At 23.3% G+C, this 27952-nt stretch overlaps 4 protein-coding genes across 5 annotated transcripts; 1 reads left to right on the top strand and 3 right to left on the bottom strand.

The window, feature by feature from the left end:
• Positions 1-66: 66 nt before the first annotated feature.
• On the top strand, positions 67-478 carry Bm17733 (Uncharacterized protein; the record flags this gene model as incomplete). The annotated part of the gene is made up of 2 exons (XM_001902098.2): positions 67-124; positions 240-478. 2 exons carry the CDS (start codon positions 67-69, stop codon positions 476-478), a joined length of 297 nt encoding a protein of 98 aa, XP_001902133.2.
• Positions 479-2086: 1608 nt separating this feature from the next.
• Bm12761 (DB module family protein) lies at positions 2087-5957 on the bottom strand (the record flags this gene model as incomplete). Its single annotated transcript, XM_001902099.2, has 6 exons — positions 2087-2187; positions 2955-3120; positions 3752-3847; positions 4860-4956; positions 5155-5414; positions 5868-5957. The coding sequence occupies 6 exons, from the start codon at positions 5955-5957 to the stop codon at positions 2087-2089; spliced, it is 810 nt and encodes a 269-aa protein (XP_001902134.2).
• A 9062-nt stretch (positions 5958-15019) lies between these two features.
• Positions 15020-19079, bottom strand: Bma-pak-2 (serine/threonine-protein kinase PAK 7, putative; the record flags this gene model as incomplete). The annotated part of the gene is made up of 12 exons (XM_043081455.1): positions 15020-15184; positions 15317-15481; positions 15672-15894; positions 16066-16199; positions 16290-16367; positions 16602-16712; positions 17023-17160; positions 17509-17639; positions 17820-17920; positions 18060-18191; positions 18522-18661; positions 18966-19079. The coding sequence occupies 12 exons, from the start codon at positions 19077-19079 to the stop codon at positions 15020-15022; spliced, it is 1632 nt and encodes a 543-aa protein (XP_042937389.1).
• A 3819-nt stretch (positions 19080-22898) lies between these two features.
• On the bottom strand, positions 22899-25301 carry Bm635 (Uncharacterized protein; the record flags this gene model as incomplete). Of its 2 annotated transcripts, XM_043081456.1 has the most annotated exons (6): positions 22899-23117; positions 23446-23632; positions 23850-24061; positions 24334-24519; positions 24892-25008; positions 25287-25301. In XM_043081456.1, the coding sequence occupies 6 exons, from the start codon at positions 25299-25301 to the stop codon at positions 22899-22901; spliced, it is 936 nt and encodes a 311-aa protein (XP_042937390.1). The 2 variants fall into 2 exon arrangements, with proteins under 2 accessions (XP_042937390.1, XP_001894555.2); XM_001894520.2 differs by lacking the exon at positions 25287-25301 and having other exon boundaries at positions 24892-24993.
• Positions 25302-27952: the final 2651 nt, after the last annotated feature.

Consider the following 27952-nt stretch of genomic DNA (forward strand, 5'->3'; position numbering starts at 1 on the left):
AAAAAGATAGATCTGATGATGAGTGAGAAACGGTTTGAGGTAACGAACTGACTGACGGATTAATGGATGGATGGACAAATTGGTAGACGGATAAGCGGATTTGTGGACGGATGGATGATGGAGGGTTGGTAGGTGGACGGAAGGTATGGATAAACGGATAGACAGATGGATGGATGAACGGATAGGTAAATTGCTAGACGGGCGGACATACGGAATGGTGGACGGATAGATGAATGCAGAATGGATGGACCGGCGGATGAAATGGGAAGATGGACGGAGTGGTGTGACGGCGGATGGACGGGGATGGATTGGTAAGCGAATGAATGGATGCAAGGGTGGACGGATGGACGAACGAATAAATGCAAGAATGGACAGACAACGGATGGACGGTCGGACGGACGGATGGACGAACGGTCAGATGCAAGAGTGGACGGACGGATGGACGGATAAATGGATAGATGGATGGATGAATGAATGAATAATGGATAGATGGATGGTTGGTTGGGTGGATGAAATAAATGGAGGATGGATGGATAAGGATAAATAACGCAGCGGAATGAGAATATGGGTAGTACTAGAAGGGATCAGTATTGAAAAGAGAGGTGGAAAGGGAAAAAGGGAGAGAGAGAGAGAGAGAGGACAAAAAAAAAGACAAACAAAATCAAAAATTGGTGAAATTGGAATAGTTGTGGGCCAGTTAAAAGCATTGATTCATTAAAAGACAAACAAAATGTTTTGAGTGTTATGTAAATATAAATATGTGAGAGAGGAAGAGAGGGAAGGAGAGAGAGAGAGAGAGATTTGCTTGGAAGATGAAAAAAGTTTTTAAAAATGCTCAAATATTTATTGCTTTTTCATTTTCTTTTCTTTCTTTCTTTCCTTTTATTTTCTTATCTTTTCATACATTTCATTTCATTTCAATTGTTATTTTCAATTTTTAAAAAAAATTTTTTTTTTCTAAAATACGAAAAATATTCTCACATCATTTCATTTATCATTTAACTTTATCATAATATTTATTTATCAAACTTTCCATCATAATATTTGTTTTTTTTTTTTTGAAACTTAATATTTATTAAAAATTAAAGTTATTTTACTATACATACAATAAAATGTTTTTATATATGTTTGTATTTGAATGTGAAAAAAATGATATGAGTTTTATTAATTTAAAACTTATAGCAGTAAAAGGAAAGTTTTTTCTTTCAATGCAGCAAAAAGAACAAAAAAATTAATTTGTAAAAAGCAAAAAAAAAAAATTTTAATTTTTTATTTAATTTTAGCAAAATTTTATCACAAAAATTTTCAAATTTATGCTAAAATTTACTTATCAAATTTTCAAATTTAAATTTGAAAGGTAAATTGATGGGATTTAAAAATATGCCATTGGAAAAAGTCGCTTCAAAATTCAGTTCAAAAATTATTAAACAGCAATTATATCTAAATAAAAGCTACAAATACAGACAAAAGTTTTAAAAAAAGAAATCTTTTTTTTTTTTCTTTTCTTATAAAGTATAGAGAAAAAGTAAATTAATATTTACTAATTATTATTGAAATTTAATACTTACAATAACACAAAACAGTGCATTGCAATAAAGAAAAAAGTAAAAACGTAGAAAAAAAAAATGTGTAAAAAATGAAATCTTTCAATAATTTTATCATAATTTATTAACACATAATTCATTCATTAATAATAAGTAATTAAATTTTTATTTTGTATTAAAACATTCAAATCAATAAAAACTGAGCATATTTGCACTGTTATTTATTTTCATTAACACATACGTACATTTTACAAATTATCATAATTAATTACTGTATTAATTTAATCTAAACAAGATGGATAAGAACTCATAAATTAATACTAATTGCAAATTGGAATCAATTAATTAAAAAATTAATTTTAAGAGTTGAAAATTTGAAAATAACATGTTTTTCCAATTAAAATAAACGATGGATTACACTGAATGCAAATGAATTTAATTAATTAAAAAAAATTTATTTGAAAGTTAAAAATTTGAAAATCTCATATTTTCATCATTGTCAATTTATTTGTACATATGTATTTTTGTTTATCAGATCAAAATCACCGAAAGTATCGGATGAGATCATGCCAAAAACATGATTTCATATTTTCAAAACGGTCGAAGCATGGAAGAAATGATATATCCAATTGTGTTATTTGACCTAAAACAAACAATTAAAATTAAAAAGTAAATAAAAAGAACTGATCGATAGAGCACTTTGATTGCTGTAACTTTTAAGGTAAAAGAAAAAAACTAAATTATAAAATGATATAAAATTATTAAAAAATATATAAAAAACAAAATTTGCAACAAGTTTTTAAAATTATTTAAAAATAATATTTTGTTCTACCAATCTAATAAATTTGCTACAGTGGTAAACAAATAAGATACACTTAGATTATTTAATAAAAAATATAAATAATCTTTTTTTGTTATTTTCAGCAATTTATACTTATATATTTGATAATTAAAAACAAAATATTAACTTTATTAAAAATGTTATATTGAAAATTTTCAAATCTTCAATTTATTTATTATATTTCATTTTTTTTTTTTTTTTTTGAAATGAAATTTCAAAGCAGATTAATTTGATATATTGCGAAAAATCTTCAAATTAGATAGGCAATTTTTGCTTTAATTTAAATTTAAATTACTCGATCATCCATTAGCATTTTCATTCATTTCTAATATGCTTTATATATTAATTTAATAATTAATTAATAAGTCTTTTTTTTTTTTTTTGGTTTTTACAAGTGATTTGAATGCTGAAAGTATTAATGTATGAAATAAAAATAATTAAAAATTTAGTAATGAAAAATTAAAAGGAGCAAAAAAATTTTTACTGTATAATTAAGTTGAATATTTTCAATTTATTCACTTTAAAAATTTATGCTTAAAAAAAAAGAAAAAAAAAAACTAGTGCTTTACCAGGCCTTTGATCACAAAATGTGAGACATTTTGCGCCAGCTAATGTTGTCGTTATGCCGTTCCGCAAGCAGCATGGTCGATGATCACGACCTTGCGCAGCGCAAAATTGCATCTCTCTCATTGCTTTTATGGGACATGAATCTTGATGCAAATACATTAACATTAACTGAAATATATAAAAATTTACAATCATTAATTTTATTCTTTAAATGCTATAGCAATTGTCATTTTATAATAAATAAATATATTTATATAATAGAGATTAAATATTTGTTAAATATAAATTTTTGAATTTTTAAATTTTGTTGGTAAGAAGAAAAAAGAAGAGAAGGACAGAAAGTGGATTTATGTCAAATGAAGCATCTCATATCGGCGCATTTGTAATATCTTTTCAAAACATGACAATTACATCATCATTAAAGTCTTAAAGATTGTCAACGATTACCAAATGATTCTATCAAATAATACTATTTTACAAAATAAAAATTAAAAAAAAAAATTTGTTTTTTTTTTGGCTAAAATATGAATAAAAAGAAAGAAAATAAAATTGTTTGAATTTTTAAAAATTTCTATTTTTAATCTTTTTTTCAAAAGAAAAAAAAAGAACAAAAATTTTTACTCAATTGTAGTTTTATAAAATTTCTAGTTTTTTTTTCCTCTTTTTTGTTTGATTATAATATAATAAAAATATTTCGCAAAATAAATGAAAAAAAAATTTTTTTTTCTATTTTTTGTTTTTTAAGTTTTTTTTTTTTTTTTTAAAAAAAAAAAAGTTAAATGAAAATATGAAAAGATACAGATTGTTGATTGTAATAATTAAAATTGCATTTATTAAGACAAGCATCTGGCAATTTCCGATCCATGCAACACTCCAAAAATGCTTCATTTGGATCCTGAAATTTTTATTTTTATTTTTTTTTTGAAAAAAGAAAAAGTTTGAAATTTATATTTAAATTAAAAATTTACAAACTTGTTTATGCGAATTTATAAAGTATAATTATGATGTATTATATGCACACAAATATGTTTTCATGTATAATTAATTAATTCTTTATGCTAATTATTGCATTTGTTGTAAACAGTATTTGAAATTAAAATCCTCTACAGTCATAATAAATAGTTTTAAAAGTTGAAAATGCTTGAAATTATTTAAATTTTAAGTAATTTTTAATAATTATAAAATTTGCTTCCTTTTAAAACAACAAAATTGCATATTTTACATTTAACAATTAATACTATAAAATTTTACAATTCTTAATTTTGTCTGATTTTTTTCTAAAAAAAAAGAAAAATGTTGTTTATTTTATTTTTTAAATTTATTTTCGTACTTAAATTAGTAATAATGTAAAATAATGATTGAAATTTGGATTATACATTGATTTACTATTCATGATTATAAGTTAATTTTACATAAATTAGTGATAAATTTTAAAAATTTAAATTATTCTCTTTTAAAATGCTATATGCATGCTAAAAATGAAATTAGAAAAAAATTTTTAAAACATAAACACAATATTATTTTTATCAAAATTAAAGTGATTTTTTCTTTAAATATAAAAGAAAAATTAAGCATAATTTATGATTCAAATAATATCAAATCTTTTGCATTTTAAAAACAAAAAAAAAAAAAATCATTGAAATAATCTATTAAAATTTAAATTAATTTAGATATCTAAATAAGAAGTGAAAAATAATTAATCTGAAGTGTTCAAATTTAAATTAATTTAAATAAGAAATGAAAATAATTAACCTGAAATGTTCTAATTTAAAATATTTTAAATAAGAAATGAAAAATAATTAATCTGAAATGTTCCAATTTAAATTAATTTAAATAAGAAATGAAAATAATTAACCTGGAATGTTCTAATTTAAATTAATTTAAATAAAAAATGAAAAATAATCAACCTGAAATGTTCGTCCTTTAATTGGTAATTCAGCAGCTGTTGGCGATGCCATTGCAAGCACACGTCGCTCATCTAATGCTCTTAATGGTTTGCTATTTCTAAAAATTAATTTATTCATTAAGTTACTTTTAAAAAAAAAAAAAAATTCATTTAAATATTTTTGAATAAAATATTTTTAAAAAAAAATAAAATTTCATAAAATTATTTTTTTCTTAAAATAATATTTTCAAAAAAACAAAAAGAAAAATAAATTTTAGGATGAAAAAAATATTTAAAAAGAAATATTACTATCATACCTATATTTAAATTGATTAAATGGTATGAGTAATGGCGATGAGTCATGCATTTTACTCTCTAACATTGATTGTGGTCTTTTTGACCATTGATTATCATTATCAAGCATTGATAACATTAAATTTTTTGACGCACGTGCACGTAACTTATAGCAGCCGTACTGTCCGCAATCATATGACGGCGGACAATTGCAAATTACTGATTGCGCCATTTGTACCGGTTGACAGTACGCCATTCCACCGCATATTCCATTTGCATAGCACTGCGACAATTATAATTAATAATTCTTTCTTTGCTTTTTTTTTTTTTTTTTTTTTTTTTTCAAAAAATATTTTTTTATCAAAAATATTTTAAATAGAAATGAAAAATTTTTTCAAATTTTATAATTTAAAATTTTTATTTTAAATAATTAAAAAGAAAAAAAAAAGCGCACCGAATTAAAAGTTAAATTATGAAAAAAAAAAAGTAACATTAAAACATATTTGTCATTTTTTTTTTTGAGAATAGTGTTTAAAGATTTTTACATTTTATTTTTATATATTTTTCGTTTTAATTTTATTCTAAAAGTTTTTTTTTCTTGCTTTTCATTCATTATAATATAAATTTAATTAATATGCTACTAGTTCAGAGATTTTTAAATCATTTATTAAAAGTGAAAATATTTTAAATATAAAAATTTGAACTTTAAAAAAAAGAAAACAAACGAAAATTTTACCGCAAAAATAATGGATGGTAATGAAAATGTAAGTGCAATTATAAATGTAAATTTCATGATATTTGTTTTCATTTCAAATATGTTCAACATTGTTTGTTAACTGAAAATAGAAAGAGAAAAAGAAAATTAAAATTAATATTTTTAAAAATTAAAAAAAAAAAAACGAAAACGAAAACGTCGTTCAATTTTTTCAATGTATAAATTATTTTAATACATAATTGCTATGCTAACAATTACTTATTTTACTACTACAATAATTATTTATTTTAGTACTAAAATATATTCTTATTATCAGTTTTAATTTTTTAATTTTTGCATTAAAAGGAAATAATAAACATTTCACATGAAAATTTTAATTATTAAAAAGCGTCAATTAATCTTTTCAACGTACAAATTATTTTCATACGTAATCGATACGCTAACAATTACTTATTTTACTGTTGCAATAAGAATAGTAAAAAAAATTGTAGTGGCAAAGTATATTGTAATAATAAAATAAATAATTGTTAACATACCAATTACGCTATTATTACGTTTCGTTATTTGTAATTTTTACGTCAAAAAAAAAAATAGTATTTCACGTAAACATTATAAATATTAAAAAACGTCAGTTAATATTTCCTAAAGTAAATAAATTTTTAACATAATTTTTTTTTTTTCAAAAAAATTGGAAGAATGAAAAAGTTAAATAAATGTAATAAAATTTGAGGGAAATTTAAATCTGTAATAAATGATATGAAGTAAATATAATTTATTAAAAGTGTATAATAAATAAAAATATTAATGGCTTATCATAACTTATCAATAATATATTTAATTATTTAATTATATATTTAATTACATATTAATACCACAGGTGAAATAAATTAATTATAAATTAATTAGAAATAAAGAATTAATTTAAAAATCAGTACTATTATATAACATATTATTTCAGTTATATTAAGAAAAAACGAATAAGTAATAATAAATAACAGAAGCTAATTTGTAAAATTCAACTTAATAAATTTAAAACTTTAATTAAAATATTTAAAATTTTCAAAAATATATACATGACAAACATATCTAACAAAAGTGAAAGAAAAGAAAAATAATTTATCTATAGAAATTATAAAATATCAAATAAGAAATAAATGAACAATGTTTTTAATTATTAATTGTAATTTAAATTTTTCTTCTGAAATAAAAATTAAAATAAAAATAAATTAAATTGAAAAAATAATATTATAAAAATGATGAAAGTTCACAAAATTGATTATTGTACTGCAAAGAAAATAAAATTGTTGCAAAGTATATAATTAAAAAGTTTAATTAAAATCAAATCAATTATAAATTTAAGCAAAATAATGAAACAAAAATTTTTCTTTTTTATTTATGCAAAACAAATAAAAATTAAATCTTTTAAAAAATAATTAATTGAGATTAAATTAACCATAATTTAAGTACGATTATAACATTACGAATGATACAAAAAGTATTTTCCTTAATTTACATAAAACAAAAAGAATAAATTTTTTTTAAAAAGAAGAAGAAAACAATTTTATCATTTTCAATTATAATCTAAAATATCTATCATATTTCACATTTTTAATTTAACATTTTAATTTTTTTAATTTCTATTTTTTAGTTTTATTTTTGAATTATTACAAATATCAAAGTAAAAAAATTTTTGTGCGAAATTTATATTCGTATGCGCAATCATATTCAAATTTAACTAAAAAAAATTTTTTTTCAAAATAATATTTTAGTTTTTTTTTTTTTTCTTTTTAAGCTCAATAAACATTATTTTAACATTTAATTAAAAAGTTGCTTATTTCAATTTTTTTTATCTTTTTTAACATAATATTTTAGACAACAAAATAAGCATACAATTGATATTTAATTAAAAATTAAATTAATGAATTAAAAATAAAAATTACTAAAAATGAGTTCAATAAATTGCTGTAACAATTATTATTGTTATTAGTACATAAAGTTGACATGTGACATTAGTGGCATTTTAGTTTGACTTACAAAAGAGAGAGATTCAGGTCAATCTGATATGGCCATTTGACGATGGATGGATGAGGAAATGGGCGGAGGGATGAATTGTTCATCGACCAGTTCTCTCATTAACCGGACCGGTTTTACGGATTACAATCAATGATTGGAATGGGTCAAGTTTGCATTGAAGCAAATGAAATGAAATGTAAAAGTGGTTGTTGAAATTTGCATAAAATATAAGTGAAAATATTTGATAATATAAAATTTTTCATATAAATATGAACTGCTTAAATATTATTAATATTTAATTAACAATTTATTATTCAAAAAAAAAAAAACAAGGAAGTAAACAAATAAACAAACAAACAAATAAATAAAGTGTAAAGAACTTAGCTTTTGTATGTTTTTCTCTTCTGTATTTTTTATTAAAACTAATAAAAATTAAACCAATTAATAATTTTATTATTTGCAAAAAGAAAAGTGCAATGGAATTTATTTTTTTATAATAATTGAGACAAATAAGCAGTTAATAATTTTAAAAAGTAATATTATAAGAAATATAAAGGAATAAAATAATTATTAAAAACAATTAAAAAGCAAAAAAAAAAAAAAAGTTGAAATGAGATTATCAAAATTATAAAAAAGAAAAAAATATATAAAACAATGTTTTTTGAAAAGTTTTTACTTTCTAAATATAATTAAAAACAGTTAAAAATTATTTATTAATCGATTTTGTATTTTTTTAATTTCTGAATTATTTCATTAGCAATAGACTAAAGTAATTAATTAATATTAGTTCTATATAATAATACACTTTAACAAAAAAAAAAAAAGGGAATAGAAAAAAAGTTAATTAGGGATATTATTAATTAGTATAACAAATATAATTAGAAATAAATGTTCTCCAATAATTTTCCAAGAATTATTCATTTTTTTAAATTTAATTCGAATAAATGATGCAATAAACATTTCCGATTAACAATTCTATGAATTATTATTGTTTATTTAATTATTCAAAGAAAATATTTGAATGTTTATAATTTAATCATTAGTTTACATTGTTTTTAAAATTAGTTACTTAATTATTACTTTTAAAAAAATTAGTATTTTCATCAAAAATCTTTTACCCACAGCTTGGGGAAAAAAAAGAAGATAGAATATAACGCTAAAATTTGCAATATAAATAAATAAAACAAATAAATAATAACATATAACATAATATAATAAAAAAAAAATAATAATGACATAAGATGATAGTAAATTAAGACTCTGATAAATTAATTAATTAATTAATTAGATACACAGACAATAGCACTAATAATTAAATAAATGGGTTAAACTTTTATCAATTTAATCATTCTCAATTTTTCATACTAATAATATTTACTGCTACGTATATTTGTCAATAACAATAATTACTCTAACAAAAATTTGCTGCAACATTAACATAATAGTAGTAGCAAATAATTAATAAGCAAATATGTCAGACGTAAAAGTTAAGCATTTTATTAATACATTAAAATTATTGTATAATCAACAAGCAATTACGCATTACATTTGAAATTCTCAACAAATAACATTCCCATTCTCTTTTTTTCTTCTTTTCTCTCTCCCTCTCCCTCTCTCTCTCTCTCTTCTTGAAATAAAAAAGTTTCTTTCTGTCCACTTTTTCTCATTCTCATAAATATTTAAAAATGCATGTAAAATAAACAAAATTTTACTTAAATGACAACAATGCAAAAAAAAAAAGGTGGAAATTGATAAATGTAAACAAAATATTGGATTGAAATTCGTGACAATTTTATTTGTTGTTTGTTCCAAATTTTTTTTTGCCTTTTTTTTTGAAAAAAAAAAAGTAAAAATAAATCGATTTGATGAATTATTCCCATTAGAATAAAATTCTTTGCCAAAAAGAAATAAAAAAAAAAAAAAAACAAAAACAAAAACGAAAAAAAAAAGTTAAGAAAACATTTTTATTGGTTGTAAATCTTTGAAAAAAAAAAAAGAAAAAAGGAAATAGAAAATAATTCGATTGTAAATTTTTTGTGAATTGCAAAAAAAAGAAAAGTAAAATGTGTAAATTTAAAAAAATTAAAAAAATAAGAATAAATTACTAATTTTTCAATACTTTTTTTTTCAGCATTATGCATTGAAGAAGCTAATTTTAAGCGTAAAATTGATGAAAATTTTCAATTTTGTGATATTTGAAAAAAAGTTAATTTTACATCAAAAATTAGAATTGGAATTTTTATTTATCATTTATTTGTTCATTAATTTTGTTTATTTATTTATTGGATTTTATTTATCATTAAAGTTAGAATTTCTACTCTGATTATTCGATTTTTTTTTTTGCATTATTTTAAATTGAAGTCTAAATTCTACAGTTATCCAGCGATATCTAATATTTAATAGAAACTCAAAAAAAAAAAAAAAAATAATAAATCAATACAAACATTAATTTTTTACATTAATTTCAAACTTTTTCAATCACATTTTAACGTTTTAATAAAGTGTATTAATTTCTTATATAAATTAATGTGTAATCTAACTTTTTAAAATAATTTAGAAAGGAATTATCACTAAGTACTGAAATACTAAGGAATTTGAATCAATTGCTAAAATTATATTTTTTGGAAGTTCACAAAAAAAGCAAACACAATTATTTAAATCATTTTCAGAGGCCGTTGAATAGTAATAGCAATGGTTTATAAATGTAATAAGGTAATACAATACTAATATTAATAATAATAGTAATAATAGTAATAATGATAATGAGAGTAACAATGATGATAAAAATAGAAATAATAATAATAATAACAGCAATATCAGTAACAACAATAATAATAATAATAAAAATAATAATAATGATAATAATAACAATACTAATAACAAGAATGATAATAATAATAATAATAATAATAGTAATAACAGCAATATCAGTAACAATCAATGGTAATAACAATGTTAGTATTGAAACAATCAAAATTACTGACAATAATAATGGCAATAAAATAATTAATAATAATTAATAAAACTAACAATTATTTCATTTTAGTTCTAAGAAATACTTTGATTTTTTCATTTTCAAATCGCATTAAAATTTGAATAAAACGAAATAAAATTCACTTAAAGTGATTAATTTAATATTCCTGGGAACAAAATAAATGGATGGATTAAATAATAAAAATAAAAATTCAGTTAACACTCAAAAATATGAGAAATTCGAAAAAGTATTTAAGAATTAGGTTACAACTAAGAAAATAATTGATAGCAAAAGTAAATTTAAATAATACTTTAAGATAATAAAAATGTATGAAATTGAAATTTCATTCATAGTTGATGTTATTTAGTAATAAATATGAATAAATTGAAATTAGTTTACTGCCAGTTTAGTTGCATTTTTTCCCTTTGAAATAATTTTTATAAAAATTTAAAAATGCAGATATTTTATTCACTTTTTTTTTTCCTTTTTATTTTGATTGTAAATTATGCGTAAAAATTGCTATTAAATTTTGTATCATTTTCAAAAAATGAAAAAAAAAAAAAAAGAAAAATGAATTACATTTTCATTTTCTTTCTATCATTCATATAAAACTTAGTTTCCTTTTTTTTTTTTTGAAAAAAAATTTTATTGTTAAAAATCCAGTTTACAATCATACAATTTCGAATTAAAAAAAAAAAAAAAAAAATAAAATGAAAATGAAAGAGAGAAAAAAAAAAAGGCAAATTATATTTTATTTTATTTTTATGGAATTTAATTTTCTTTTTTTTTAATTTCCTTTTTTTTTTTTTTTCTAACTTTAATCATATGCAATGTGATGTTTATTTAGTGAAATTAATCATTTTATCAATTTATTTTATTAAATTTTTTTTTATTTTTTTTTTTTTGCTTTTATTTATTTTTCAACAAAAATTTTTTTTAGCCAAAAAAAAAAAAATTAAAATTGTAAAATAATTTAAATTCTTGTTTTTGTTATTTGTTGTTGTTAATGCTATCTTAAATTTAAGAATGTTTTCTTTTTTTTTTTTTTTTGCCTCTTTTCTATCAAATAATTATAGCAATTTTGAGTAAAAATTTTTTTAATTCCTTTTTTTTTTTTTTGAAAATTTTGAGCTAAAGAAAAAAAAAATACAAATTTCAAAAACTATGAATCATTGTAAAATTTGCTAAATAATCTAATACATATAATATAGTAAAAGGAGGAAAATAGAGAAAGAGAGAGAGAGAGAGAGAGGGAGAGAGAAAAAAATGATAAGGTAAAATAGTTGGAGGAAAAAACGAGTGAAATGGAATAATTTGAAAAAAAAAAAAAGGTAAAAAAGGAATTTTTCAGTAATTTAACTTTAACTGATATGAAAAGTCATTTGAAAAAAATAATAATAATAAAAGAAAATATAATCATTAAATAATTAATTAACAAATAAATCAAACAAAAGGTAACTAAGAAATTAATTGCTAATATTTTTTTTTAAACATTAAAATTTATATAATCTTCAAAAAAAAATAAAAGAAAAAAATCTTTTTTTAGGTTTTGTAACAATTGTTACATCATCAAATGGCTTATTAAAATAAATTTAATGATTTAATTTTATTTTTAAAATTTACAAGCAAATAATCGTTATTGACTAATATGACAAGATTAATTTAAATTTTAAATTTTAATTTTATGCCAACAAATTTTACTTTCAAATTATACATAGCTGATAATAAATTATGTTCCATATCAGATTAATATAATATTTATCACAATTAATAGGATTACATTGTTATTAAAATAGCTATGCCACCTTCAAATCAATAATTAATTATTCAATTTTGATAGAATTGCAAAATTATACATTTGTTTACATTTGATTAGTTTAAATTTTTGATGTTACTATTAATATATTATAATACAATTTATTATTTTAATTATTTTGTAAGTATTTCTCATTTTTAATTGATCAAAATTTTTTGAAAAAAGAAAGAATAGCAAAGAATTCAATCTGTAAAAAGAAAAAACAAATATTTTTAATGTTTAACGTGGATTTGCTATGCAATTAAATTTAAAAATTTCCATAAAATATTACATTTACGCATTTTGTGATAAACCAAAAAGTTTTTTTTTTTTTTTTTTTGTATTTCATTTCAAATACAGTTTTTGATATGCAAAAAAATTTTGTGTATAATTCATTTTAGATAAAAATTGCAGAAAATATAATTAAAAAAAAGTTTTACTTATGTTTTATTTAACAGTATAAATTGTAAAAACATTAAAGCTAATTTATGGTTCATTTCAAAAATAAAATACCCAAATATCTAATTAATTCTTATCATTGAAGTAAACTTTCAATGTAGAAAATTATTAAATTTGCAATTATAAATGATTTCAATTATTTTTTAATATTAAAATTAAATTTGATCACAGTTCTAGACACGGATCTTTAAGAAATTCCGATAATTCCTAATATTTTTTATGAATTCAATACCAAAAAAAGAAAACTCTAATTTTTTCTAAATTCTTTTTTAAGTGTTAAAGACGTGAGAAAAATATAATTCATTTAAAAATAAATAAATTTTGAACTTAATTGAAAAAAATGTAATCAAATATAAAGTGAGAGATTCAAGCTGTAAATCCAGAATTTAATCGTTTAATAAATTCCATATAATTGGGTCTAATAAAGTTTTACTTCTGCAGTAGCAATAACCGTATTTAATGACTGCAACTTCCGCAACAGATTTTTTTCGAATCCGGATAACTGATTCATTCACTTTTAACTTCTACTCATAGGTTTCAATTCTAAAGCCGGCTTATCATGCATTGCTTCAACTTGAAGCTTCATTATATGGTCCAGAAAATTGAAACTTATCTCAAGTCAGAAAAATGTTAAATTAAATTAGATCATTTATAGATTCTCTTATTCCACATCTAACCTTATGGAACTTCGACACACCATCTCAAAAGATTGAGAACTTGACCATATGTTAAATATTTGAAATACTCCAAACATTTAAGTACAAAATGGCCTCTATAATACAGATGGGATGAAGCATCCTAATATTTTATTATTCCTTTATTTCATTTATTATATTATGAATAAGACTTATGGTTGCATTACAGGTTTAAGTTTACATTGTTGACTTTACTAAAATGAATATCAATGATATATTTTTGTATCGCATACTGGGAATTTAAGCAGCGCTTCCAAAAAAAAAATAAAATAAAATAAAATAAAATAAAAAAACAACACAAATGCACACAGTGACGGACAATACGTCCTCTACAGCCAAAAAAGTATTTCCATATGAGCATAAAAAAATTACTTAAAACTAATGCATATAAAAAGACAAGTAAATGCATATAAAAAAGACACTTTGTTAAGGCAAGAAAAAGGTAGCAAAAATAACGCAGTACTTGATGGAAAGGAAAAGAAGTAGAATAATATTATAAATAAATTTAAAAAATAAAAAAAAAAAAAAATATGAAAAAGAGGTAAAAATCGAAATCAGACATATGAGTATACAGAATAACAATTGGAAATATCAAAATGCTTGTAGTATAAAACAGTTTGGGAATATAATTCACGGAAAGACGAGAAATAGAATGCTTAAGAAAAGAGCAATATAAATTATAAACATAAGTGACTTCATATTACAAATAAAAACTTTTCTACTTAATATTTTAATTGATTAACGAATGAAAAATCAAAAAATAAATTAGTAATTAATCGAGTAGGATAATACTATAAATATATCAGAAAAAATATAATATGAAATAGATCAAAAATTAATTCAGACCAATCACTGTTCAAGCCTTATAAAGAGGGCATAAAACAGAGAATTTACATTAGATCTCATCAAATGTCGTTTGTACACATGACTCTAAAATACTGATTAAAAAAACAATTGGACATTGATGTGCAAACTCATATATTTTTTTTATTGATAAACAAGAAATCTTCATGATATAAATTACCTAATGCTTTGTCTTTTTTCTTTCCTTTTTCTTGGAGAAATATATCATTAGAAAGAATCCTATGCTTGCTTTTTCAAAATAAATCACGTAATATTGACTAAGTTTTGAAGTCTGTAAAATTTATGAATCGGTTACATATTATACAAAAAAAAAATTCACCTTATGACTAGAATGAAAAGGAAGAAAAAAACTACGTTATTCTTTCCACGTGAACTATACAGTTTCGAGATTTCTAGTGATATTCATCATTGAACATATTACTGATGGATCGCAAGCTTTCTTCAAGAATTCATGATTTAATAGTTGGGATGCTGTAGCACGCTGTTTCACATCACGAACCAACATTTGCGAAATAAATGAAGCTAATTCAGGTGAAACCTATGAAAAAATGCGAAATGAACAGTAAACAGCATTATTTGAGTCACCACTAATTTGTTGTTTCCTGCAGAATTTACAAACCATTTTACATTAAATTTAGAATTCAAAACGCAAAAAAAGCACAATACTTACGTTCACAGGTTCATTAATTTTTGGCGGTCCATTATCACGAATCATTTTCATTGCTTGTAAAGGTTGAACATTAAAAAGTGGCGGTTCTCCCTGAACCATTTCGATGACCATTATGCCTAATGACCAAATGTCAGCTTCGGTACCGTATGGCAACCTACTTATTACCTGAACGAAAATTCTTTTTTGCTTAAGCGATGCAACTATTTTTATAATTTTAAAACAAATGAATCAAACAAAGAAAAAGAACGACTGTTAATTATATATTCTTACTACTAAAATTTGAATAGTTTTTGCTTACAAAGTACCACTGAAATAAAAAGTAAGTACAAATTGCTGCGTAAACAAGTAAAATAACCTCCGGTGACATCCAATATGGCGTTCCAACAAGGCTACGCCGCTGTGGTATATCAACCGATAACTGACCACAGAAACCAAAATCAGAAATCTTTGCTACACCGTCTTTTGTGAGTAATATGGAATCACTTTTAATATCACGATGTACGACGCCTTTGGAGTGTAAATATTCTAGCGCTTTCAAGCATTGCACACAAATGGTTGCTATTGCTGGTTCATCGATTCTGAAATAAAGAGTAAAAATGGTTAGAATGCAAGTGATTAAAGATACTCCTCCTGCTTTAGAAAATTCATGACATATCAAACCATGCTTACTGAATATACAGAAAAATAAATGCCATTAAATTTTTACCAAATATTTACTGAAATTTTGTTACAAAACCAGTTATGCAAACCTCATTTGGGTAATAATGTCAGTTAGTGCACCGCCTTCCATATATTCCATCAGTACCCACAATTCATCACCTACCAAATAGGAACCATACATTTCAACAACGTTAGGATGCTCGTAATCACGCATAATTAAAACCTTAAAAATATTTTTCTTTCAAAAAAGAAATGCAGAGAAATCATGAAATTGTGGAAAGTAAGTTTAATTTAAATAGTTCCAATCTTTTACCTCATTAAATAACAACTCTCTTCGCTGCTGTTTCAAAATATTCATCTTTTTTATAGCAATTTTCCTTCCAGTTGATATCTAAAATGCAAGAACTATTTAAAATTAAATGCAATAATTTGATAATAATGTTACGAATGTAAAACAGCAAAGATATGAAGCATGAAATAATGCTTGTTTTTGTTCTACTAAATCATTTCATCCAGAAACTACGCCACACAAAAAGTAATAAATATGAAATACGAAGGAACAAACGATGATGAATTCAAATTAAGAATAAACAAAAAGAAAAGAAAACTGAATTAATTTATTTACTTGATGTGCAGTTACTACAGTACCGGTAGAGCCTTCACCAATTTGTGTATAATTCGTCAAGTCCGCTCGAGGGTCTCCTGGTAATACAACCAACTTCAGTGCAGCACGGAACTAAATTAATAATCGTTTTAAGTATTTTTATGAAATAGAAAGCTAAATGATGACTATTTGAGCAATGATGATTATACACTCATATGCTATCCTCGTCTCAATTACATTCATATCCCTTCTATTCCGAGTCCATGTTACTCACAATCAAACAAGAATGACAAATCTTTTATTAAAAACGAAAATTTTGTTAAGCAAGACTTCTGAAAGCTAGTTATTTGGCTAATGAAATTATCCATTTTTAAGAAGTTGGAAGAAACCAAAACTAATGAAAAAAAAAAAAAGAAAGTAAATAAAATGAATTTCAAAAAACCTCATCATGAGATAATCGATTATGAGACTGATCTCGTTTCTGCCGTATATTATTATGCATCGTTGAATTATTAGGCCTATATGCTGACGCTTCATTATGTGTTAATGTCGATGGCCGAGGATTCATTTCAACTTGTAGCTAAAAAATTCAAAAAGTGAAATATAAAATCCAAAGAAAATTCATCAGTAATATTTCAGTTCCGATAATAAAAACTATGAAAATATGGAACACACACACAAAAAGAAAAAAGAAGAAATTGTTCACCCAAGAAATTTAGTATGTGAACATCAGAAATTATTTCGAAACTATAAAAAAAGAACAAAATCAAATAGGCTTAAATGAAACAAGATTCCGCAGTTAATTATGACTAGTATTTTACAAAAAATATTAAGATGTGATAATTATTCATATCTTGCTATGTTCCATTTACGGTGAGTAAAAAACTGCTCATGAAAAAAAAAAAAAAAAATGCGTTAAGGAACCCACTCCACTACTGTAGAGGAGATTCGACTGCTGCAATAAAGCATAATTTTCCGGATATACTTCGACGGCATTTGCCAGATCACACTGTGTAGAATACGAAGAGTTCTGTTTCAAATGCACAGACTGTAGTAAGCCTTCAATGCAAAAAGCAACATAAAACATTGCTGAGAAGATTAAGAGCTAAATGAAAAGATACAACAGCCTACAAATATTTATATTCTTTCGAGTATGTAAGTATTTATTTAAAAGTCAGTTTCTTTCCTTTCTCCACCAATAATATTTGAAATCTCAAAGCTTTTGTCCCAACGTCTTACCATTGTGCCATGTTGAGGTACGAGGTAAGTTCATTTCTACTGGATTAGGTCTTTGAAAATTAACAGATAAATGCTGCTGAGCGTGACGCCTTGGTTGCATACTAAACAACGATTTAAATTAAGAAATTAGAACGCAAAATTAATACATATCATTTAGAAATGTAATAATTTGGATAATTACATTATATAAAACTACATATTTAATCACCATAGCTTCTTGAAGAACCGAACGAAACCTACGGCTGGTGAAGACTTGTCCATGCATCTGAGATAGGTAACGTCCGTGTGAAATCATTCCGCACACCATCTTGCAAATTATTACGATCTTTTCGTAATTTACTACTCATTGGCATACCACCGAAATTGATTTCTCTGAAGTACAGGCATTGCATAACACCAACTGTAATTATTTGTGTACAGTTATTTGCGTGTCATACGTACATATTGGCATACATGAAAATACTAGCATTTTAAAATCTAAATACTAAGCAAATGAATAGTGAGACTCACTCAAAAAAAGAAACTTGATTAATGAAATTCTGAATTTCATTTATTCTTGTATATAGCAAAAGTATTAAAAATTAGAGAACTGAAATCAATAAAATCTCCTAGGACAATTTTTTTCCTTCTATTCTTCAGCTTTCACTTTGTTTTCCTTTATGAAATACTTCGAACTTTAAATTCAAGTTAAAATTAAAATACTTATGATACGACTGTGGCACATCTCCACGAACAACTGTCTTAATTTCTGCTATTTCCATCGGTGTTATACAACTGGGATCAACCATCGGTCGTGGACGACCACGTCTATTTGGAGTTATACCTATTATTGCTTGCCACTGCTAAAAAAAAGTTCAATTTTGCTACGAAAATAATAAACTAGGAAAAAGATATAGTTAAGAGAACTCTGATTATATATGTCCTTACCGAATTACTTTGCTGACAAAATTATAAGAAACCAAGGCTTTTACACTTATCTTTTTCAAATCGTCCAGCAAAATTATAAACATTTAACTTCATTGTTTGCCATAAATTATTATATGAAAATGTACTAGATACACAAACAAAAACTGCAGAAGAAAATGCCTTAATAAGATTACAAAATTGGATTTGCTCCAACATGTTTCAAAAAATTTCCAAAGAAACCTTCGGTAAACCATGATATTGGCCGGTAACCGGATCAAATCCTGCATGATAACGGTGCTCAAAATTAGTTGGCATCGAAATATCCACTTTCTTTGTACGTCTTCGAATAGACATCGTCTGAAAAATGAAAATAAAACTGAAATCTAGCATTATACAATTCACTAAAACCTTTCAAAAATAAGAAAATCATGTAAATAATGACTTAACATACCAATACAATTTATCATTTATTTATGAAGAGTTTTCGAAATAGATTTTTTTTTTTATATTCGTGCTTATCCTTTCTTTTCGCTGATGCAATACACCTGTCCTCCAGTAAAATCTCTTCGTTCACAATTATTTAAACTAAATCGATCATTTTATACCTGAAACTAGTAAAATAAAACTCAATGACTTATTACGTAGGAAGTTAATTTTAACAATTAAAAACAAAATGACAATAATAACCGTACTAGTTAACCCGCAATATGAAACATCTGGTAAGATGTATGAAGCGACACGTTTTACCGTAATATTTTCATATACGTCTTTCTTGCGAGAAAAAAAAGAAAAAAAAAAGATATTATCGTTATGATTCCAGCAAATGATTCCATATTTTATTCACACCTAATTAATACGCGGAAACCCCGGGAACTCCCAGACTTGAAACCGTTAATCGCTAAATTTCCCAATGAAGACTGCGCGGAGCGATATGAAATACGCTGATCTCAATGACTATGATTTTTCAGATAAACTTTGCAGTCCTCGCTTATAAGAGTACTTAGGAACTATCATCTAATTAATAAATAATTTTCTTTTTCCATCATTATTTGGGTCAATTTATAGCATTTTATTAAGAATAAATAAAGTTTAACTTTAAAAAAATTTTTGTTTCGTTACAATTTTAAATTATTTTTTCATTTCTTACTTTTAATTTTTCATCAATGAAAAAGTATATAGCAGTAGTTTTCTTTTTATTTTTTCCAAAATCTTTTTTAGTTTTCTTTGTCCTTCGTTTTTTTCCCTTCTTTTTTGATTTAGAATTTAGTTTTAAATTTCAAAATGTTTCGTTTCGTTTTTTGAACTTTCATTTGTTGATAAAATTGCCTTTAAAAACCAAAAAAAACCTTTTCTTACTGATAAAATTATCATTGTTTATTTCAGTTAATATGAAAATGAAAAATTAATGTTTTATATTTGTTTGCTGCTGATAAAATCAATAAAATCAATCAGTTATCATTGAGGAATATTTTAATATTAGCAACTGAAAAGGTATTGAAAAATGAAATTATTTCATATGACAAGAAAAAAGTAAATTGATTCGTTGACAAAGTTTTTTTCGTTTATTTTTAAAAAAATTAGTTGGCAAATTTGTTTTTATTCATAGGAATGACGGCTGCATATTTTGTTTTATTTCATTTCTCAGAGCTATTTAAAAATGCTAAAAAAAAAAAAGGAAAAAAAAGTAGAGGAAATATTTCAATTACGTCAATGATATTAATGTAAAATTTAAATTTGAAATGCTTTTCGATATTAATGAGTTTGTTTTGATTGAAATTTATGCAAAAGACTATTGCTGGAACCTTTCTTTGTTTTAATATATGAAAAAATAAAATAGTAATTTAATAAAAATTGCAATAAACATTAAATTTAATAGACATAACATCAAATAACTTAGATCATAAAAATATAAAAAGCAATTAACTTAAAGTAAAATTTTAAAAATAATCTTTTTTTTTTTATTGGAATATACAAATTCATTCTGTCCGACAATAAAATTAATGAAAAAACAATTGGGTTTTTTTCCTTTTTTTCAAAAAGAAAATGAAATGAATAGTAGTAATACATTTGAAGCAAATATAAATTTTCATTTCGAAAAGAAAAAATAAAAAACGAAAATTTTTTTATGCATAATAAACTTTTATTAATATTAATGATTAATGCAAAGAATTATAGTATCATATAGCAAAAGTTAATGGAAAAATATTAGAAACAACAAAAAAAAATTTTTTTTTTTTAAATGTATTAAGAAAAAGAAAGAGAAAGTAATATTAGTAATTGTTAGTGATTATTAGATGGAATGGAAAATTAATTATTAATAATTAATGATTGAAAATCAGCTATTAATAATTGATAATATTATTGATAGATTAATAACGATGTCTAGAAAGAAAAATTTTGTAGCTTATTCGCATTAATGGTTTTGTTTAAAGTTCGATTTTTTAAAATTCGGTTCACAAAAAAAAAAAAAAAAACAATTTCAAATTTTTATCTGTTTGATTACATTGATAATCAATTAAAATAAGCAAAGATTACAATAAACGGTATATAATATATCAAAAATGATTAATCTATAAATTTTGATAACTAGAAAATCGATTATCAAAAAATAAAAAATTTATAAATAGAATGTAATATTTTCAAAATTTAATTCTATTATTTAATGCACTGAAAATGATAGTTTGAGGAATTAAAGAATAAATTGGTGCGCAATTTAATCAAACAAAAACAAAAAAAAAAAAGAAACGATTTTATTTTAAAATTTTGCTTGGATGTAACCCTAAGGTTGCTTACCTTGGGGCTAAACAACCATCTAATGATTTTCATCACAGAAGTTGACAAAGAAAAGTTTTCAAGGAAGTTGACAACACACCTTTTTAACTTTTTTTTTTAGATAGTTGAAACTTCAAAACAATTGTTGAATTGCTAATGAAACGAGAAATCGAGAACAATTTTTGATCAGCAATTTGTATGTTTTTAAATAAAAGAAATGGGTTATTACCCATTTATTCTTTCACTTAACTTTATTGTTGGGTAAAACCGAATTTGTATATTGCAATAAAAAACGATAATGGTAGCAATAGGTGATAAAATGTCAGTAAAGTATGATATTGAAATTTTAAAATTAAAAAGTTTTGGCACCAAAGCTTTTGCAAAACGAAATATATAAGTCAATTTCAAAAGAGAAGTAAAGTAGAAAAGAGCAATTGATAAATATGAAAAAAAAAAAAAAAAAAAAATGATAAATTCTTATATCATTGTTATCATAACTTTAAATTGTAAAGTTGAAACGATCAATGAATATTTTTGAAAAGTGAAGAAAGTACAAGGAAAAATAAACTGTATTCCCTTACAATGCAAGAAACAAAAATTAAGAAAAAAAAAGATGTTCGTATTATACAAATGAAAAAATACCGCCACTTCAACTATCCTTTTACCGCCACTTCAGCTATCCTTTTACCGCCACTTAACTATCCTTTTACCGCCACCTCAACTAAGCTTTTACCGCCAATCCGTGCAACTTTTCAGAGAAATTCTTCTTTCCGAATGAATAATAATGCATAATTTTCCGGATATTCGCTATTAATTGAGAAAAATTTATAAGAAACCACCGACAAGCTCAAATTTCACGCAAAATCGATAGCAAATGACAAGGATTTGTTAATATATTAACTGCTAATGCAAGAGAAATAGCCAGATTAAATCTATACTCTATGATTTGAAATCCATAGCTTTAGTTTAAATGCTTCTAAAGTTTAGCTCACAACTCAAATTGATTAATTTACAACCAAAGGCAAATTTAGGTAGTAGAGTTAAATATTAATTAAGGATTAATAAATGAAAGAGTTAAAGTTAATGTGAAATATTTTAATTATTGAAAATAATATCTGATTTCAGAATTGCAATTATGCAATAAATTTATTCAAAGCAAAGAATAAATTCTGCATTGGAAAGAATAACAATTGTTACAATGAAATGATAAAATAAAGGAAAGACAAAAATTTTGTTAAAACATTGATACTTTTTCTTAGATTAATTAAATATGAATTAATGATCGAACATTTGAAAAATTTTACAATTTAGTGCGCAAACACTACTAAAAATCAAATATTTTCAACTGTTAAAAAAATTTTTTTTTTCTTTTTTTTTCTGAAAAATTTGCTGAAAAAAAAATCATTTGCGAATTTCTTTTTCCCACATTTGCTCGATAATTTCGATATGTTGTCGACCTGACAATGGCTGGTTCATCTGTTTGTCACCCACTTTGTTAGACGAACAACATCCACAATGAAATAATCGTTTAATTGTCTTATCATGCATCTGTTCCACTCTGACAATGAATAAAATTGATATGGCATTGATAAATATTGTCAATGCAAAGCTTGTCATTTCCTGTAATTACGTGACAGTGTGACAGTGTGCTGCAATGCGATGACAAATATTCTAAAGTTCAAATTAAATTTAGTGAAAATAACATTTATTACATTAAAATTATTTTTTGTAACCTATGTTTTACTTTTTAGCTTCGCAAAAAAACAATTCTTTTTAATATCATTTTTTTTCTTTTTAGTATAAGTAACCATTGTCAATAACACGAAATATTATAATCCTCTAAACATTAGTGTAGAATATTTTATGAAATTTATACAAATGATAGGAACAATTTTTTTTTTTTTTTTTTTTTTAAACTCTAACTGTAATTTGCAGTAAAATTATTTACTTTGAAAATTGCAAAATTCAAGAAATTAGGTGGTGGAAAATATATCAACAATAGCGTTCCAGACAGATTGAAGAAGGAACTTATGATAAACATTATTGTTGCGATAAACATTGTCTTCGATGTTTTCATATTTTCCCAGATTTGATATCGTGATGATAACGTATCAACTGATGCTCGCATTTGAAGACTAAATTAAAAGATATTATTTGAAGAGAAGATATAACCCACTAAGTTACAAATTCATAATTATAAGCAAACTTGTATAATTATAAGTAAAAAATCAAATTTTTTACTAATGTAAAATTCTTTCTTTCTTATATCGATTAGGTAATAGTTTAGATTACAATTATTTCAATTCTTTTTTTTTTTTTTTAAATTTCAATTTTAGTAAAAATAATTCTAACATCATTTTTCTCTTGCTGATAATACGTGTTATGAGAAGTAGAAAGAATACTCCAATTAAAATTGGTATTTCGAGTATCAATTTTAAGTATGGAATACTGTTGACAGTAATCGATGAGCAATAACTTTTATACGTCTTCTGACTTTCATAGTGTGTCATTAGTTCGTGAAATTTTGAAATTATATTTTTCATTTGCATTACAAATTCGAACCACTGAAAAAAAAAAAAAAAAAAAGAAAAAAAACGATTAATTTTTTTTAAATTCATTTCAATATCTATTCTAGGATTTCATTTATTTTCCATTTCATTGACACATTTTATAATCTTTTTTTTTTTTCTGAAATGCAATTCATTCCTTTATACTATTTTTTTTATCACAGAATTTATGCATAATTTATCAACTTAAATAATTCAACTTAATTTAAATTTAAAAGTTCAAAAAAAAAACTTTACAAATTTTAGTATGAATGTTTGAAAAAATATACCGTAAGTGGTATAAATGCAAGAGCAATTGGATATTTCCATTTTTCATAGCGTTGATAGAAGCACATAGCAAGAAATCGTTCAATTGTAATTGCAGTAAATGCATGTGCAAGACATTTGACAGGTGCTGAACCAAAACTGGTTAGAATAGTGCACTTGAGAGAGTCCATTAGAAAGAGACATGGATCCTAAAAATGGTAGATTTAACTAATCGATTACTCTCGCTTGCAACTTATTGAAATTTGTTTACAGAATTAATTTATCATAGAATCTCAAAGTAATAAAATAAAGTAATAAAATTATCTAATCGATTACTCTCGCTTGCAACTTATTGAAATTTGTTTACAGAATTAATTTATCATAGAATCATAAAGTAATAATAAAGTAATAAAATTATCTAATCGATTACTCTCGCTTGCAACTTATTGAAATTTGTTTACAGAATTAATTTATCATAGAATCTCAAAGTAATAAAATAAAGTAATAAAATAAATCTCAAGGTAATTGAAGAAGGCATAAATGCAAAATTTGGTTCGTTTTAATTTCGAGATAAATGCAACCTTGTAAGCCAACATACGGTAGATAAAAGATGAAGATCGAAAAATGGTTACAAACGATCGGAAAAGCAATAAAGCCAGCAAATTTATCAGTAAAATTCTCATATTTATATGAAATATCTGAAAAAAAAAAAAAAAAAAAGGAAGAAATGAAAACCTCAATTTAAAACTTTTAAATTGCTGATTTTCTCTTTTTTTTTTCTTTTTATGCTAAAATCAATTGGTAATGAAATGATAGTTTCAAAAAAAATGAAAATCTAATAAATTATTAATCAAAAGTTATAAAGTCATAATTAATGAGAAAAGGAATGAATCATAAATTAACAAAATGCAAAAAAAATTTATTTAAAAATTTGAAGAATTCTAATCAAATGAGTAACTATTATCTAAAGTTTGACCTTCTTTGTGATCATATTGATGGAAACATATAACATAAGAATAATTCCAGTAATATTGGAAATGACGAAGAGAAATTGAATCGATTGAAAAAGAAAATTTGTTTGTAAATGATATGCTTCAGCACAAAGTTCTTCAAACGTTTTATTCATTCTCGGCAAAACCAAAAACAAAAAAAAAAGAAAAGAAAATTCTCAATGAATTGAGCAAAATTTGAAATACTGCAAGTCACAGAATAAAATATACAGGTAAATACAGGTAAATACTTGCAGTGTGTTAGGAGAATTTTCAGATTCTGAAATTACATGAAAGTGTAAAAGCGTAAAAATAAGCAAATAACGCTTTTATTGTATTAAAAGTAAAATTGTATATTGAAAAAAAAAAAAAAAAATCTGTAAATTCGAAAGAGTTATCACAATGTAAACATTTTGAATAAAATAAGTCAAATTTTCGAAAAAAAATGGTCAGTTTCCTTTCAATTTTATATATCAGATTTAAAACTTAAATTTTTAAGTAAAAATATCGAAAAAGATTGAATTTGTTTATCATCGAGATTCAGTTATTTAAAAATGACATTCCGTTCCTCAATGTCTCGTTGCTCAGTAAAAGTGATATGACAAAATGATCTTAGCTATCAGATTATAAGTTAATTTTTAATGAATCTGAAATAGAAATTGCACAAATATTGCTGTCTACTGATTTTAATATGGTTGCCACAGAAACAAACACTTTCAAATGACATTTAGCTCTGTGATAAGAGCATTCAAATTCTCATCATCGATATCAAATTAAAATTATATCATTGCTTATAAGAATTATGATGAAAAGTAACTTCTATTTACTTTGTTTGCATGCAAATTTATTTATAAATTTGTATCTTTTGCAATTTCATTTTATGCATATTAATTTATTTGATATATTTATTTTGCCATTCGAAATGATGACAATTTCTTAGATTTAAAGAAGAATTATTTTTTTTTTTTTTAAAGTTCAATGCACAATTTTTGAAACAAATAAATTTAACCTTTATAAAGTGATAATAACAAGTGATATTAATTGAGCGTTTAAATTTCTTAGTAAATTACTTTCATTGGATGATAGTTTCTACCGTTACCTAACAACAATTTCTTTAGAAGCGATTACTTTCTAAACTTGTTGATAACTGAAAATTACAAGAAACAATTTAAATTAGAAACATTTGTGAAGAGACTATTGGACTATCTTTTTGATTCATTTGGCATTTTCGATTTATTGTTAATTATAAAATTCTTACGTGAAAATTCATATAGATTTCAGATAAACTTGAATAATAATCACTTCCGGTTTCAAAACGGAAGTGATTTGCGTTAGAGAAGTACGAGCGTAATTAACGCAGCTATTGAATTAGTTCCTCTATTCACAACGATCGCAATACATTTTAATAATAATAATAATATATCGATTATTATTATTATTGTTATTATCATCATTATCACTATTATTATCACTTCCTCATTTTATTCGTTATGCCATAAATCTAAATAATCTAAATTTCTCAAAATGATCAGTGAATTAGTAAGTTAAAGAAAGAATTATTACTTTTTAAAATTTAACACTCAGTTTTTGAAATAATTTTAATCTCTGTTAGGTAGTAATAACAAGTAACATTAATTGAACTTGATCTAAATTACATAGCAAATGATATGCAAATTATACCACTAACAATAAATTCTTTGAAATCGATTACTTTCTAAGGCTATGTTGACAAATGACAATTATGGAGCATAAAAACATTTTCGAATCATTTGAAGATTATAAGTTTCTCTAAGTATGAAAATTTATCTGGTCATTACCTATTGTATATTATGTGCACGCTAAGTTATTAATCGTAAGAAACAACTAAGTTATCATATGAACTTATGATAATCGTAATACAGTATAATAATAATGATAATAACATGTTGATTATTATTATGTATTACGATTAGTCATCATTTTTTTCTGCTAAAATGACTATTTTTCAAAATTAGAAATTAATTCTGCGAGAAAGAAAAGCGATAATAGTTGAACAATGATCTGAATAAAATTATAAGCTTATAATGCTACCATCGGTTAAATCATCAATTGGTCAATTGAAATTCTCATAATTTTGTTTTATTTATTTATTTATTTATTTTTTTTTTAACAAATTCACACTTTAAAAAAAAATTAAACCTTCTCATTATCTATTTTTTTAATTCTAATTTTCGTTTGAGAAAAGATAAAATTGTAGGTTGGTTAAAGTGAACAGCCATGATTAAAAGATTGAAAGCAGTAACGAGCAAAAATTTCTCTCTGTATTTAAAATTTTCCATCTTTACTCTTAAAAAAAAAAAAAAAAACTGAATTATCATCTTCCATCTGTTTTTTTTTTGAAAATTCAACTATGTGTGACATCACAGATGAAAGCAATGGAGATAATAGTAGTTCAGTACGGCTAGGAGAATTAGTGCAAAAGTTTTATTATAGTATGAAATTGGAATAGAAATGATTTACTTTAACTAATTAAAATCTAAAAATGATTTACTTTAATTTGGCATATTGTAAAATAAACAGTTAAATTACAACTGAACGATGAAAATAAAGGTAAGGATAATGCAGCTTACTACTAAAATTCAAGAATTATCTGGAAAATAAGTTCTTAAGCACA

The sequence above is a fragment of the Brugia malayi genome, assembly GCF_000002995.4.
Source record: "Brugia malayi strain FR3 genome assembly, contig: Bm_v4_Chr4_scaffold_001, whole genome shotgun sequence".
NCBI lineage: Eukaryota > Metazoa > Nematoda > Chromadorea > Rhabditida > Onchocercidae > Brugia > Brugia malayi.